This window comes from Diceros bicornis, chromosome 35 (assembly GCF_020826845.1).
Source record: "Diceros bicornis minor isolate mBicDic1 chromosome 35, mDicBic1.mat.cur, whole genome shotgun sequence".
Taxonomy (NCBI): domain Eukaryota; kingdom Metazoa; phylum Chordata; class Mammalia; order Perissodactyla; family Rhinocerotidae; genus Diceros; species Diceros bicornis.
Window position 1 is genome coordinate 16,325,086 of NC_080774.1, and position 16,666 is coordinate 16,341,751.

The following is a 16,666-nucleotide window of genomic DNA, read 5'->3' on the forward strand; positions in this document are numbered from 1 at the left end:
GCAACTTTGGGCATGCACAGAAGGGTGTGTGCAGAGGGGTGCACTGGTCACCAACAGTGTATGTTAGAGGGGTTATCAAAGCCTGATCTCAGATCCCTGGGAGCTCACATTTTAAAGAGATGAGACAAATACAAATTTCCTTTTATTTTTTTCACCTGAATACTGCTTTAGTTTGTCAGTCATTCTCTTGGGCAGGGGTGTACATCCTTCTCCCCTCTATTCCTTCAAAACTTCTTGAAAGAGGACAGATTCGGGGTGCACTTCAGTAAGACAGATGTGTTACCTCGAGCTGGGTGCTTCTCCTCTCTAGGTTCTCCGTTTGCACTGTAAGTGAAGCTATTTCTTTTTTAAAAAAATCTTTTTATTGAAAATAAAGCAAAGATACAGGAAACCACACAAAAGAAATGTGTGGCTTAGTGAATTATTTTAAGTCAAATGCTTTAATAACCACAATGCAGGTCAAGAAATAGAATTTTGTCAGACATCCCAGAAGTCACAAAATGAGGCTATTTGCCAATTAAAGTCTCTTCCCTGGGAGGCTACACTTCTGAAATTTACAAGTCTGTATTTTTATAATCAGCAGAATTCTAAGATTCAGCCCTACCCCCAAATTCTATGATATTATAAAATGTATATCAATCATCACATGAATCAGATAACATACATAAACCCTCCCATGAATTCCCACTGACCTGGAATAAAATCCAGAATGTTCACTGTGACAGCAGGGCCCAAAAGGATCAAGTCTTTCCTCTTGCTTCCCAATACACTCCAGCCACCATACAATATGCCTCTGTGTTTCTCCAGCCCATGAAGCTCACACTCACCTCAGGGCCTTTGCATATGCATTTTCCCCTCTGCTTGAAATGCTCCTTTCAAACTCCTCTCCCACCTCTTTCTTGTCATTGTGGTCTCAGCTTAACTGTCACCTCCTCAGGGAGGCCCTCCACGACCACTTCATCTCAAGTAGTACCCCTGTTTTGTTTCCTTCACAGTAGTAATCACTCTGAAATTATCCAGCTTATTTATCTGTCTGCCACATGGGGCCCTTCAGCTACGCAAAAGGATAAACATTGTCTGTTACTCTTTTATCCCCAGCACCCAAAACAGAGCCTGGTGTATATCATTTCTCCATAAATATTTGTGGACCAAATACCATACAACAAACTCATTTTACTTCTGTGCCAGTGACCATCTCTCTGTCACAATGACATTTGCGTCTCAGTGGGGAGAGAACACAGGGATGTCTAGCAAGAAAGGCTGGACAAGTCTGCCAGACCTTGTCAGTGTTATTTACATCGGCTAGGCAAATTTCAGCAGGCCTGGTGGAAATCCAGCCAGGCCAACTAAAAGCAAGCTTATAACTCTATCCCAATAGCTCACACATGGTGTAGTCTCGCTTAGTCAGCTCAGGCTGCCATAAAAATGTACCACAGACTGGGTGGCTTAAACAACAGAAATTTATTTTTCCACAATTCTGGAGGCTGGAAGTCCAAGATCAAGGTGCTGGCAGGGCTTGGTTTCCGGTGAGGGCCCTCTTCCTGGCTTGCAGATGGTTACTTTGTCCTCACATGGCCTTTCCTCTGAGTGTGTGTGGGGAGAGAAAATGAGAGAGAGAAAGAAAGAGAGAGAGATCTGATATCTCTCTTGTTCTTATAAGGACACTAATCCTACCAGATCAAGGCCCCACCTTTATGACCTCGTCTAACCTTAATTACCTCCTAAAGGTCCTATCTCCAAATACAGTCACATTGGGAGTTAGGGTTTCAGCGTATGAAGTGTGGGGGGGGCACAAACATTCAGCCCATAACAAGGGGTGCTTTTCTCCCCCAGGTCTCTTCAGCAACTCTAACCTCAGCACCAGCTGGTTGACTGAGTCAGGAACCTCTGCCCCCAAATGGCAAAATTCGAGGGATTGTACTGGAAGATTCTACAAACTCCCCTGCCCAGGAGTCCTTGGAAGGTGATCATTTAGCAAGCATGGCTTCAGCCAGATGGATTTTCCTGGCAAGGGATGCGAGGAAAGAGGGTCCAGATTTTATTCTCCCATTTCACAGAGAAAAAACGACAAAGGGTTACAATGCTGGGCAGTGCCTAGTCCAGAAACGAGGCAGGGATTCCTTTTCCAGAGCTAGACTCTTCTCATTTCCTTTTTTTTTTAAGATTATGTTTATTTCTTAAATAGTTAACTTTCACAGGGTACCAAATTCAAAAATTATAAAATGGAATAAAGTGAAAAATCTCCCAGCAGCCCAGGTGCCCTCCTTAGAAGCAGGCAACATTTCCAGGTTCCTATATAGTCTTCAGATTTTCTATACCTCTACGAGCAAATACGTAGGTATTCTTTTTTTCTCCATCCCCCTAAATGTTAGCATACTTTGAGGCCCTGGTCTGCACCTTACTTTTTGTCCTTCTTAGTGATATATCTTGAAGATTCTTCCGTGTCAGCACACAGAGTTTCCTCATTTCTTAAGGCTGCCATTGCATGAATATGCCGTGATTTATTTGACCAGCCCTCTGCTGGTGGACACGTAGGCTGTGTCCAACAGTTTCCTCTTGCAGATATTGCAATGGATTACTTTATCCATTCATCATTTTGCATGTGCATGAGTATATCTGTAGGATAAACCCCTGGAAGGAAAATGTTTGGGTCAAAGGGTGAGGACCTTTTAAATTTTCCTAGAAAGTGTCAAACTTTCCTTCATGATGGTCAGACTGAATTACACTCCCAGCAGCCCTGGATGAGAGTCATGACGGGATTCTAATTCAACCTGAAAAGCGGCATCATGTGGAAGGACCATGATGTGGTTGGTGGGAAGTCGCCAGACCGTGAGCCAGGCGATCCCGTGTCCAGTCTCAGCCCAGCCTGTGATCATCCGAGTGGTCTGTGCAAATGGTTTGGCCTCTGAGCCTCAGACGCCCCCTTATATAAAACCAACAGGTTGGTGGGTCCATAAGTACCATGCTGATTCCAATCCGTCCTCAGGAGGAAGACTCAAAACATTATCCTTAGCCCTTTTAGTCACAGGTAAAGGATAAATCAGATTTTATCTGGCTCTAGAGGAGACTTTTAAGGACTTGGAAATCTGTTTCTCTCTGGACTTAGGGTTTTGAAGGCAGGGTTAGGCTGGGCTCCTGGCAATTGCCCTGGTTTGGGGAGAATTTGTGATATCTTATCATCTGTCTCTGCCTTGACTCCAGACTGAGCCCGGAGAGCAGAGGATGCCTCTGACACAGTGATGCCCTAACTTTTCTACCTCCTGGAACATCCCTGCCCTCCCTTCCACCCACCTTCCGGCCCCTGGAACAGAGTGGTCTGACACCCACACCAGCAAAGAATCAGGGAAAGAAGAGGCATTTCTGATGCTTGGGAGAATGGTGAACCATTGTTAAATAAGGATAAGTAACACAAGTGACCCGTGAGAGACACAGCTGGGATCCAAGTGGACACTTGTAATTGCAGAGTCTACCCTACTTCAGATTTTCAATATGGGGCCAATAGCTGATACCAATGTTAGTTTCTCTGTCCATGAAGTCTTAATACAACATGGCAAGACTCCCCCATCAGCAGATACACAGACCCCTTGTTATACTCAATCTCTTTGAGATCTCCCCAAATGTGCCCCCAAGTCAGTTTTGAGAACACAATGTAGCATCATAAGTCAGACTGTCCCAAACATATCCTCCAAATTTGGTGTAAATCCATCCATCTGCTTTCACATGATGCAATAACAAAGAGACACAAATTCAAAACTAAAAAAGTGAGCTCAATGAAAGCTAAAATGGTCCTTTCTGAAATTTTAGTGTGGTTTCCCAGAATATAATTGTGTGTCCCTATTGTGTCGTGTGGCACACGCCCTACATAAGAAAAGATCTTACACAGCTAACTCTGCTTCTCAGCTTCAGATGTTTCTGTTGGAGAGAGGCCAGGGCCACTGCTAGTCTGTATGGCATATTTGTACAAATTAGAAAAAGGCACCTGTTCCTCCGGGCAGGTGGAATCTCAGGACCTACTTGCCTCCTCCAGCAGACACCCCTGGGCAGGTCACATCTGTACAATCCCAGTAACTGGGCTGTCTCATTGTCTGAACACCATTGAAAGCATCCTCAGGATATCACTTATCTGAGCCAGAGTAGAAGTCTTGAAAATTTCTTCATGAGCGAGAGCATCTGCATAGCTCCGATTAGGGGTCCACAACTCATGTGTTCTTCCTTCTCTCTCAAGTTGTTTGGGAGAAAACTCAAAGCTCAACATCTTCGTGTCCATGGCTTCCTCGCTGCCTATTGCAAGCAAGAAAAACAGCTCAAAGAATGTATTCTGGGTTATCTGCTAGCCTGGCTGAAGTCCCTTCTGGGCTCCCGTAGAACCCCTTGCCTGCATGTATTATTGCCTTTTTGTGAGTCTGCTTCCACCTCTACTTTGTGAATTCCTCTGGGGCTGGAACCATGTGTTGTTTATTTTTGTCTTTTAAAAATTGTTTTTAAATTACAAAAGTAGGGCCCACCCGGTGGTGTATCAGTGAAGTGCGTGGGCTCCACTGCTGGCGGCCCGGGTTCGGATCCCGGGCACACACCAACGCACCGCTTGTCAGGCCATGCTGTGGCGGTGTCCCATATAAAGTGGAGGAAGATGGGCACAGATGTTAGCCCAAGGCCAGTCTTCCTCAGCAAAAAGAGGAGGATTGGCATGGATGTTAGCTCAGGGCTGATCTTCTTCACAAAAAAAAAAAAAATTACAAAAGTAGTACATCCTTACAATAGAAAAATTTTCAAACAATAAATTAAAAAGTCAAAGTTCCCTTTCTATCTGCTCCTGTTTCCAATACCGCTCCTCTCCCCAGAGGGGACCACTATTAGCAGCGTGTTGTAGCTCTTTCCAGAACTTTCCATTTGCAAGACTAATGATGCCAATAAAAGTGCTAACGTTTACTGAATGTTTACTAAGAGTCACGTGCTATGCTAAGCACTTTTCATGCATGTTCTCAATTAAATCACAAAGCAAGCCTATAAGATAGGCGTTGTTTTTATTCCCCATTTCACAAAAGAGGAGAACAAGGGGACAGTTACTAAGTGGTCAAGCCAGAACTTGAACTCCTGCAGGCTGACTTTAGAGCTCATGATCTCAACCCCTGTTGTTCTGCCATTTGCTTTTGGGATTTGGAATGTCACAGACACCTCTCCATAGTTACCCACATAATTCTATTTCCTCCTTTTTAAAAGTTGCTCAGTATTCTATAAAATGAATCTATTTAATTCATTTAGCCATTCTCCTACTGACAAGCTTTTTAGGATTTTGCAGTTTTTCAGTTCCTTATTTCATCAAATCTAAGATTCTATTGATTGTAAGAAGCACCTAGCTTCAGAGACAGTAAAACGTAAAATAAAATGTGCGTCTTAGAATTAACGTATTATGGCATTAGAGACAATGCTGCAAATGAATATGCTTGCATGTAATTTTCACATGTATATTTCTGTACAAGTTTCCTGGAAGTAAAATTGTGCGCCAAAATGAAGGCGCATTTTTAATAAATAAATGCATTTTATGCAGAATGATGTGTCTAAAGTGACTACAAAGTATCTTGTAAAATTACCTATCAAAAGGCTGTGTACTCAATTTTTGAAGAATATGCTACTAACTCCAACGGTTAACAACCCCCAAGCTACCAGACCTGAGAAATTTCCAGAGATCTTATGGTCTGTCATTTTCTCAAATACCTACAAGACTACCTGCATCAGAATCATCTGGAGTGCTTATTAAAATGCAGACCCCACTCCAGAGCTTCCGAATCATAATTTCCGGGGATTAGGACCAGGAGAATCTGCATTTTAAACAGGCACCCCAGGTGATTCTAAGGCACTCAAAGGCGTGAGAGTTAGCAAATTAAAGGGCTTTCAGAAGAGGAGTCTCTTAATTAGATTTGCCCTTTAGAACGACCTCTTTGGCTGTAGAGTGTAGAATCAACTGGAAGTCGGCAAAGATATCATATCTAAGACATCTAATAGCATCACTCATCTCTGCGCGGGAAGACCGGCCCAGAGGCCCGACGCGCTGGTGCGCCCCCTGCCGGCCTTCAGCGGCCTCGTCCTGGGCAGGCCGGAGCGGCCGACTGCGACTGCGCGCTCCGAGGCCAGCGGAGGCCGCCTCACTGCGCTTGCGACTGCGCCAACCCGAGCCGGAAGCGGAAGTGAGCTCGAGGTGGCCTCGCGCGCTTCGCTGGCCGCAGCCGCCCGCGCTTGGCGGGCCCGGCCGACCTCCGGAAGCGCTGGAAGCGGAAGTTCTGAGAGGTGGGGGTGTTGTTGGGGAAGTGTGGGGTTATCTTCGAGCTCCTAGAGCTCGCGCCGGGGCTGCTGGAGCAGATAAAGCGCGGCTGGGAGACCTCGCCAGCCCTGCTGACCCGGCTCCAGCCCGGCTCCGAACGCTAGCTCGTGGGGTGTGCAGGCCGGTCCTCCGACTCTTTCCCTAGGGTCCTTGTGACCCCCTGGCTCCGGGAGTCCCCTGTCCCTTCCCGGAGTCCCCGCGGACCCCCGCCATGGGCAACACGAGCAGCGAGCGCGCCGCGCTGGAGCGGCAGGGCGGCCATAAGACGCCGCGAAGGGACAGCTCGGGGGGCGCCAAGGACGGGGACAGGCCCAAGATCCTCATGGACAGCCCCGAGGACGCCGACCTCTTCCATCCCGAGGAGATCAAGGTGAGAAGGGGTGGGGAGTCGATTCCCCTTGACCTAGGCTGAGGGGAGGAACCCGCTCCTAGATTCCCCGCCACATCCCGTCTAAAATTCATCATCAGAAGGGGGAGGGAGGTGATACTTGACTCCGTGCACTTAAAACTCCGTAAGATCCCTCTTAGCAGTCCAAGAACCGGTATCTAATTACCGATGCGAGAAAGTCACCCTGAGGGAGGAGGAGGAACTCACTTTGTTTAACATTATTAAGGAGAAAGCAGCTCTGGGACAGAGTTTCGAATTCTTAATTAATTAAGATCGTCGAGTTAGCAGTAATTGAGCCCCAGCCTCTGCTTTTCTCTTAGGTGTAATTAATTTCATAGCTTGGAGAAATCTTCCCTCGCCTTCAGGCAGGCTGGCGCTTTTTGTAGTAGTTGCTTTTGCAGTTTCTTGTCAATTTTGGAGACACACCAGGGCACACGTGTAAGCTGGAAGCAGAGTGGAGCAGCTGACGGCAGTTGCCAAAGGTGTTTAGTTCTGCCTGAAACTTGGGGCTCACTCACCCTGCTCCTTTAGAGTGGGCGTACAAAAATGATTCAGCTTCTGGAGGTCAGGGGGTGAGTGAAGTGTCATTCTGAAGGAGGCGGCTAGGTGCTACTCACCTTTCCCTGTTGTTTAAATTTGACTTAATATTTTAAATAAGCCAAAGCAAACATTTTTGCAGGCCAGATGTGGACTTCCTGCTGCCGTCCACTTTATTCATCAGGAGCTCTGAAGACAATTATTGACTCCTGCTCACCACCTGATGTGGTCTGTTGCCAGCTGCAGGGCCTGGTCCAAGGACACTCAGTGATTCTGGCAGCTGTTATGTATGTGGTAGAGCCTAAACAACAAAGAACTAATTCCTTAAAGGACAAGGAACAAACTAGGTTTAGGAATGATGAAGGTGCCCCCCTGCCCAACTTTGGCCTGCGAAAATGTTTGCTTTGGCCTATTTAAAATATTAAGTCATAATCTCTGTAGTATCCAGTTGCATATTAATCATCATTATCCATTAGGCTAATTGCCTGGCAACTCATTCCAACTTGACTCACATTTTTTCTCATCTTGGGCTGGGTGATCATGTTGTTATTATATCCTCACTTGGATCTTGGCTTTGAGACTATAGAGCCTGCTTTTACTTGGCCCTACATCCTGTGATTTGAACTTGCTTTCTGAATTTGTTGTATTTCTGAAAAGCTGTGTGCAAAGTGAACTTGGGAGTCCAGATACTTCTGTGACTTGGCATCCCTTCCCCCAGAAATACTTTTGGCCAAGGACAGCTGTCTAAGACAGACACCATAAGAATCAAACTACTTTCTTCAAGAAGCGTTTGTTGTTCTGTTGCTGTTCCAAAACTCGTGTAAGAAATGTTGAGCGTACAGATGATCTGTGGAGCATGATTGTAAATAGTGTCCATTTCCATATCCTCATAAGTTACTGAAATGATGTAGCAGACACACTGGATTGAATGCCCCCGATACCAAAAAAACTGCCACAGATTCTATGGTTAGTTATCATGTCCTCAGTGCAAAGTGACTCTGGAAAATCGGTTATTCTTTAATCTGTAGATCTTGTTAAAGCTCAAAGAATGCAAGCATCTTTTAAGATAAGCTTGGGTCAATATTTGAAATGAAGGTGCTAGAAGCCTGTCTGACATCTTTAAGGGTCTGTCCCAGCCTGGAACTCCTGTTCTTTTAAAGTCTTTGGCTTCTGATTAGGAAAAATGTAAAAGATCCAGAACCACATATATTTCACCCAGACAGAGTTGGACGTGTTGATTTCTCTCTTATTTTGGAATACCTTGGTTATACAGCACTTCCCACACTAGAACTTATTGTTTACCATAATGAGGGTCAGTCTTTGTCTTATTTATCTTGTTCTCCCCAGTGCCTGGACGGCACTCAGTGAATAGTTTTTCCTTTCCCCAGAATCTGGATTTGCTAGTTTTCAGGTTGACATCTCTGTAATTGTCCCTAATAAATTTTCACGTCCTTCAAATCTTGCTTAATTAAGGGAGGAGAATGATGTTTATTAAGCTAGTCTTGGATTCACTGCAGCCTTCTTCCCAGTCAGTTTTATAGTTTCTCCTAGAATTGTGATGTAGACTTTTTTAATAACAATAGTAATAGCTAATAATTATTAAGCACTTAGGATGTGTCATAGTATGCAGAGCATTTTACATGGGCTATCTCTGTCTTCACAACAACCTTAAGAAATGGGTATTTTTATTATCTCCATTTTGCAAGTGGGGAGGCTGAGTCACAGCTGATAATTTAACGAGCCCAAATATGAACCAAGGTCCTAACAACTGCCTCTTTAGAATGAATTGTCAATATTAGGGTAACTGTCTATGGTTGGGATCTCATTAATGGCTTCCTGTCCCTGAGTAAACTGTTCTGTTTCTAGGCTCCAGAGAAGGAGGAATTCCTGGCCTGGCAGCATGATCTGGAAGTGAATGATAAAGCCTCTGCCCAGGCTCGGCCAACTGTATTTCGATGGACGGGGGGCGGAAAGGAAGTTTACTTATCTGGGTCCTTCAACAACTGGAGTAAACTTCCCCTCACAAGAAGGTAATTGCCTGGGGAGTATGCATGTATTTGTCTTAACCCATCGATATTCTTGTTTCCAAATGATTTCTGTGGATGAATAGAAAAGAATGTTTTTATTAGATGGATGCTGAATGGAAAAATAATCTTGGTTAATAATTCTTAGGGTTCAAATCTCACACCCAGTAGTCCCTAGGTTTAGAGGACACTTTTCTTAGAAGAAAACATCTCTCGGTTACAAGTATTTCTGTTTCACTGATATTCACTTCACATATTCGGCTATGTTTATTCAGGCAGAATTTCTTCAGAAAGAGAGAAATCTATTCCTAGTCAGTGGAGAGAGGACTGGACTGGGAATCTTCGAGACTGGGAGTTGAGTCCACGTTGGCCGAGCTAACCTGTCATTAACACCTGAGCCTCAGTATTCCGATCTGTAAGAAAGGAATATTGGACCACATGATCTCTGAGGTTTTTTCTAACTTTGACTCTCTGTGTATTACTTTTGTTTGAAAGGTGCATGCTATGTAGGCATCATTAGCAAGACTATAGGAAAACGCTTTATCAGGAATCCTAGCATGGACTCCTGTCTCAAATTGTCAATGAAAAAGCATCTTCACTAATAAGTACTCTTGATGAAACGAAGGGAGAAATCGTGCCCTGCTGGGCCAGGCCTCGTTACTCTCGGGACCGCCTGCTTTTCCAGTGGCAGTCGGTGCAGTTACAAGTCAGTTCAAGTCAGAGGAACAAAACAATCGAATGAAGGCGGTTTCCCGGAACCGTTTTTTAGTAGTTATGCAAAGTTCCTTTAGAGAGCAGTTTGTGCGTCTTATTAAATCGATCCCCTCTCCTGCCCCCGGCAGACTGACAAAGGGTAGAACTGGGCAGCGTGCTGTTTGTCTTGTGTTGCCGTCCTTCTTGGCATCCAGGCTGCCAGGTGGTATCTTGCATGCAAGCTGAGAAGACAAATGCCTATTTGTTGACCTTTTGACGAGGAATGTGGCTTCCTCATATTTGAGCGGAGTGAGTTTTCAAGAAGACCTCTTGCATTGCTGCTTCCTTATAGCTTATCTGGATTGAGATCATTATACGGAATCGTGTGAGTTGGTTAAAAATGTTTATTCTGCAGCTGAACTCTTGGTTCTACATGGAAATGTTTTGTTCCATGGCTGCTTCACAAGTAAGCTAAGAGAGCAGCTGCAATCCCACCCAGCTGAAATACTCTGCTTCCTTTTCCCTTGCAGCCACAATAACTTTGTCGCCATCCTGGATCTGCCTGAAGGAGAGCATCAGTACAAGTTCTTTGTGGATGGCCAGTGGACACATGACCCTTCTGAGGTACTCTTCCCTCCCGCCCTTGGGCCTCAGACTGCACAGTCCAAACAAACCACCTTCCCTTCTAGATTGTTGCCAGGTCCCTTTGTCCTGCTGGTAACAGTCCTTGTGTGTGGCTGAGCTAGATAACAGTGCTAATTGTCAGGCTGTTGGCACACTTGACCAAGAAGAACAGGGTGGCTAGCCAGGAGATGAGACCTTCCACGTTATGATTTCTGCCTGTCTGTCTCTTCCCAGCCAATAGTAACCAGCCAGCTTGGCACAGTTAACAACATCATTCAAGTGAAGAAAACTGACTTTGAAGTATTTGATGCTTTAATGGTGGATTCCCAAAAGTGCTCCGACGTGTCTGGTATGAACAGTTATTTGATACCACGTGTGTACAGGAGGGGGCTGTGCCGTCTAGAATACTCCTGTTTCTCTTGCCTCTCACTCTCGGGCTGACGCTGCCCAGTAGGGTGGACATTTGTACCTCCCTAAAGAGCCACAAAACTAACTCCTAGCTGCTGGGTCAGGTTGCTGAAATTGAGCCCCAAGGGAGGTGTGAGTCATTTTCCTGGTCTTCTCCGGTATTCAGTAGGTCTGCTTCGCCGCAGAGAGTAGTGGAAACAGAACCAGACCTTGATTTTGCCCTGGGGCCAGGGCCCACGAGGCCCTGCGAGTCGCATTGGGTCAGCGATGAGCCCGCACTGGGGAAGCCTGCCAGCTCCCTGCCCACTCACTGCCCCCTCGGGGTCCCTGGAGAGTTTCAGCCTGACAGGTGATAAACGGACACCTCAGTGACCTTGACCGTCACTTGTGTGGTGCGTTAGCGCCTTGACAGAATCCCTTCGGGGAGGGAGGCTCACACAGGAAACAGGCTCTCCACAGGCGGCTCAGTACAGTCCTAGTAAAACTCGCCCGTCTTCCAAGAATTGTCCAGTCATCGACTTTTCAATAAATTGCTTTCCGTCCAAACCCCACAGGAAGAAACTAATTGGAAACATAATTTGTACAATTCAGGGGCAAGAATGTGTTGTAATCTAAAGTGTCAACACCACCTGCCCCTTCATGCAGGGGTTTAAACAATTCCTGGACCCCCGTGGGAGGCAGTGGAAAGATTCCCCAGGACTGTGTCTGGCAATCTAAGAAAACGGATCCAGTTCAGGTTACAGGGTGATTCTTCACTGTCACCTGGCTGGACCTGGAGGTTCTGCCACCAGGATCTCTTATTCCTGTCAGCTCAGAAATCACAGTGGCAAATTGACCGTGGTGGGCTTGCTGTGACTGACGAGTCAGGTTGTTGAGCAGGAATTGGAAATGCAAAAATGGCATTCTTCCATCTGAAAAGCTAACCGATCTTTTAGAGAAATTATTTCTTTTCAGATAGGTGGGAATTGGGGGTTGGAGGAAATGCCCAAATATCCGTACTCACTGATAAATAAAATTTTAGGCCACATACCAAAGTTTTTAGTCCAGTTTCAGCAGTATAGATCACCTGGGGAAAGAAAACTGACCCCTCACTGCTACTGCTAACCCAACTTTATGCTATGTGGACTTCTCAGATTTAGACATTCGCTTTCCCCAAATACAGATTGACTCCTAATGGCTCCGTTTTCTGCACTTACTTTTCTCAGTTTCCTGCTGTGATATGGTTGGGTCATGTCCCCTAGGACATGAGAGAATTGGCAGAGCCAGGGCATATCAGGTCTTTTCTGGACAGCCCAAGGATCAGCAACCAGACTCACCCCAGGGGTCCTTTGGATACAGCTCAGTCCCTCTCAGCTAGCCAAACATCACTAAGTGAGCTGCTTCTAAAAGCTTCTTAATGTATCTGTATGATCTAGATACTCAAGCAAGAATTTGAAAGGAACCGGAAAGTGATGGAGGTAAAGAGCCTTTAGAGATCAGGGTTTCAAATTTTTTCCTGGTTTTGAGATGTGCCGGTGCCTCGTATAACCTGTTTTCAGCACTGCCTCTGTATAAACAGGCTGCTTTATCTTCTGTTTTGTTCTGGCTGGTGATGCTCATAACTTGACCTTAGCCGCTTAAGCCTCGAGCTTCTGCGGTATTTGCCGCCCGGCCTGAAGCGAGAAGGCAGTGTTATCCTGTGGTGGCGTGTGAGGTTAGGCTATTGTGAACAGCTTCCTTGTTAGTCTGATCCAGACTCACCGGCTTTGCCACGCCTTCTGTCTTCCTCCAGGGCATCTGGAGTTCACTGCTGAATTTTGTGCCAGTCACTCACATTCCAAAAGGGTTTTCTCATGGCGTCTGCTCTTCACCCTTGGAGCCTGTATATCCTCCAAAAGCCTATAAATCTGTATTGAGGGAATAAGAGACAAGGAAAATGAGGCAGTGCCGTGAATTAAATGAGACTGCCCCTAGAACTGCTCATTTTCAAAGTAAATGTCCTGTCACCATCTCCCGAACAGAGCTGTCCAGTTCCCCACCGGGACCCTACCATCAGGAGCCCTACGTCTCCAAACCAGAAGAGCGGTTTAAAGCGCCACCCATCCTCCCCCCACATCTGCTCCAGGTCATCCTGAACAAGGACACGGGGATTTCTGTGAGTACACAGACCTCTGCCGGGCCATCCTCCGTGCTCGTCTTTCTGTCCACCGCTTGTGAAGCAGCTTGTGAAAAAGCTCTGTCGCCCACTGGTGTTAACTGCCAGGGTCCACCTTTGACACTGGAACAGGCTAGTAGCAAGATGTTCCCAGATTGTGGGTGTGGCCTTCCCATCCCGCGAGCCTTTCTGAATTTGTCTTTCTTCGGTTTCAGTCTGCCTCAGGCCAAGCCCCATTCCTTTTAAATTTCATGACAAAATATATAACCACCCCTTCTCAGTAAGCTGTGTAATGGAATTCCTCCTCTGGTGCCCAGATTTTAGAATCTAGTTTTAATCATAAATTGTTTTCACAAACATCAGTGCTCCTGAATCAAAATTTGGGGTATCTGAGTAACACATTTCCTCTGAGCAATTGATACTACTCTCAAAAAGAAATGTGTATCCTCCTGGATCCTGAAGAGTACGCTGTTATTCCCTTGTGGTTAGTTTTCCATTCCGTTAACCTGGATTGCCTGGATCCCCCCCGCTCTGGAACACACGGCATAATTCTTGGCTATCTAGATGTTCTTCCACTTTGTCCAAGCCACCACCTGAATGGCACGTGTTTACAAGGTGATAAAGTAATCTTGCTGCTGCCGCAGACTCCACATAGAAGTGGGTACGTGTGTGCTGAGATGAGGAGCTGAATGCATGTGTTTGCAGGCATCCCCTGCAGCGGTCGCGGTTTGTTGCCCAGTTACTCTCCGTTCTCAGGGCACTAGGTTCCCACCCCCAGCCTGTATCGAGAGTGCCCCCAAGCACACGCCTGACTGCTGACCTGGCTTCTGCCCTACACTTTTCCTTTTATGAATTAGCATTTATAAAATGGGGGAGTGTATGTTGAAAAAAAAATCCAGATATCTGGCTTCTCTTAAAAATAGGAAGGTGCGGGAACATTAAGTGCCAGTCCTGTGTTAGCTTCTACGGAGTACTAGCACCTCTGCCCCTCCCCACCCCCAATTATCCATTTCATCCTTCAGGCTCCATGTCTGCGTCTTACAGACATGAGTTGGCATCCACTGCTCAGGAGTGTATAGTATAGTCGTATCTTCCCGCTTTCTCTAAAAGCGCATTCATTGGACAGCTCTTTCTTCCTGCCCCTCCATCAATAAAACGACAGAGCCATGGTCCACACTTGAGAGGCCAAAGTAGAGCCTGACCAGAGACACCCAGCACTGTGCCCAGCAGGCACGCAGGGAGCTCCCCTTAGTTGGAGCACAAGGCACAACCCCTTCCCCTCACCTGTCATCTGGGACAAGCCCTTTCACTGCCTGATTTAGGAAGAAAGAGGCGTAAGAGCCTGCTTCCTTTCCTCTGATATCCAGTGCTGTGAAATAAGAGGGAGAATCTTGATTTCCGAATCCTTAACGCTCACGTCTGCTTTTGTTCCCCCACAGTGTGATCCCGCGTTGCTCCCTGAGCCCAACCACGTCATGCTGAACCACCTTTATGCGCTTTCTATCAAGGTAATGACAGGTTTGTTGCTGTTGGAGCTGTGTTTCTCAAAGTGGCTGACTATATATCTAGACGCCCCCTAGCAACAGAATTACCTGGAATACTTTTCTAAAGGGTGGCTTCCAGGACCTGATGCAGACCCACAGGCTCCGGTTCTGAAGGCGGGCCCAGGAATCTGTGTTTTTATTAAGCAGCCCTGGTGATTCTCAGGCACTGTAAGGTTTGAGCCCCCGACTTACTCGTGCCTTTGATCCTTTCCGCCCTCTTCCTCAGGATGGAGTGATGGTGCTCAGCGCGACCCACCGATACAAGAAAAAGTATGTCACCACCTTGTTGTACAAACCCATATGAAGAGCTGGGAGCAACGGTGGGCCCACGGAACAATTCGCACCACCAGACTCGCGAGTGCATGTATTCCGCTAGAGGGAATGGACTGTAAATTTCTCATTTCACACTCTGTGTAAGACGTTTCATACCTGCCCAGTCCTCCTCGAAGGTCTGTTCCAGGCACAGCAGCTCCTGAAGCACCTTGGTCTCTTAACAGTTCTCTCACCACCCAGGGACTGTGAGCCTCAGGCTCGTCAGTGCCAGGAACAGAGTGGGGGAAAGCAGGTCTGCAGCCCCCACATGGCAGTGCATGAAGCGGGTGCACTTGTAAATAGATATCCTCTCAACTGCTCGTGGAGATTGTTCTTAAGCCAAAAATAAACACTAGCCACTTTGCTAGTAAAAATCTGGGAAGCAGTGACCGAGGCCACACAAAATTGTTAATTGTATGTGCGTTTTTAAGGCCATGGATTTGACCCTATTGAGGCCAGGCTGTGGAGCTAACAGCGAGTACAGTGTTGGTCTCCCTGTCCTTTGAAATCAAAGCAATAGATTGTCTCCCATTCTCTGCTCCAGGGAGGTGTAATTTCTATAGAAATTAGAACCCGTCTGATTTCCAGATGAAGTTTTAGAATTGTTTCTTACACTTATGTACACTAAGTACTTTTTTTTTTTAACCAGAGGTGGCTGGCTATACAGCCCTTACTAAGGCAATTTTTAATCACCCTGAGTAGACCGTAGATCATGTGAACTGTGCTCAGCAATAATCTGTTCTCAGAGCAGACTGAAAACCGCTGCCAGATTTCTCCATTGAGCTGGGTGATCCTGAGGACTGACCACTGCTCGCTGGAACATTGTCCAGTTTTTTATTCTGATCATAATGAGGTGACAGTGTTACCATGAAAACTCTGGAGAAGCACCTCACCCTAGCCTATGCCACCTTGCTCAGGACCTCTGTCCCTGCTTAGCAAAGAAGGCTGTAGCAAGTTGCTGTTGCTTATTCTGGAAGGAACTTAGAACTTGACGGTAGCCTTCTAAATTTGTGTTGGGAAGACATCTTTTGGACCAAAGCAAACCTCTTTACACTCGGCCTAGTTTCCAGGGAGATGCTGCAGACATGCCCATTAGCGTAGGTTCCTGTCCCCGAGTCAGCAGAAGCTGTCATCATGCCCTGCGTTCCTGCTGTGAGATGGGGGACCGAGCTCCCTGGTTTCCAGTATTTATTTAGTAAACCTGAGTCCAAAGTACCCTTTTTTGTTACTATTTTCAAAACACTGAATTACTGTCACCTTGATACACAGGTTTCAATAAAGCTTTGTAAAAATAACAGGACATGCACTTGGAGGAAGCTTTGATTTTATTCAGTCGTTTGGAGAAGACACTGGAACTCTTCTAGAGGTTTATTCAGGGCTGTGGTCTTCAGTCTTTTTCATGTCTCAGCACACACTGAAAATGGAACTATCCTGTGGTACTCTGGGGTGAGGGGACAGGGCTGCCTCAGCTACCCCCAGGACTGAGGGCCATTCCCTGACCCGCCCGTTCTGCGTGCAGCGTTTGGAAGGTGTTGAGGAGCCTGTAACACTGAGCCCCTTGGAACTGCTCAGTCCTGCGGGGAAGCTGAGGAGAGGCAACAGTGAAGCTTCCTGGTTTGGGCAGGTTGGTGGCATCCCCAGGTCAGGGGTTTCGCTTCCTCTTGCTCATCAGCAAGCACTCCA

General features: G+C 46.4%; 1 protein-coding gene across 1 annotated transcript; it reads left to right on the plus strand.

Moving 5' to 3' along the window:
• Positions 1–6,332: 6,332 nt before the first annotated feature.
• PRKAB1 (protein kinase AMP-activated non-catalytic subunit beta 1) lies at positions 6,333–16,278 on the plus strand. The gene is made up of 7 exons (XM_058531541.1): positions 6,333–6,689; positions 9,111–9,274; positions 10,492–10,585; positions 10,820–10,934; positions 12,994–13,127; positions 14,567–14,635; positions 14,898–16,278. The coding sequence occupies exons 1-7, from the start codon at positions 6,531–6,533 to the stop codon at positions 14,973–14,975; spliced, it is 813 nt and encodes a 270-aa protein (XP_058387524.1). The 5' UTR covers positions 6,333–6,530; the 3' UTR covers positions 14,976–16,278.
• Positions 16,279–16,666: the final 388 nt, after the last annotated feature.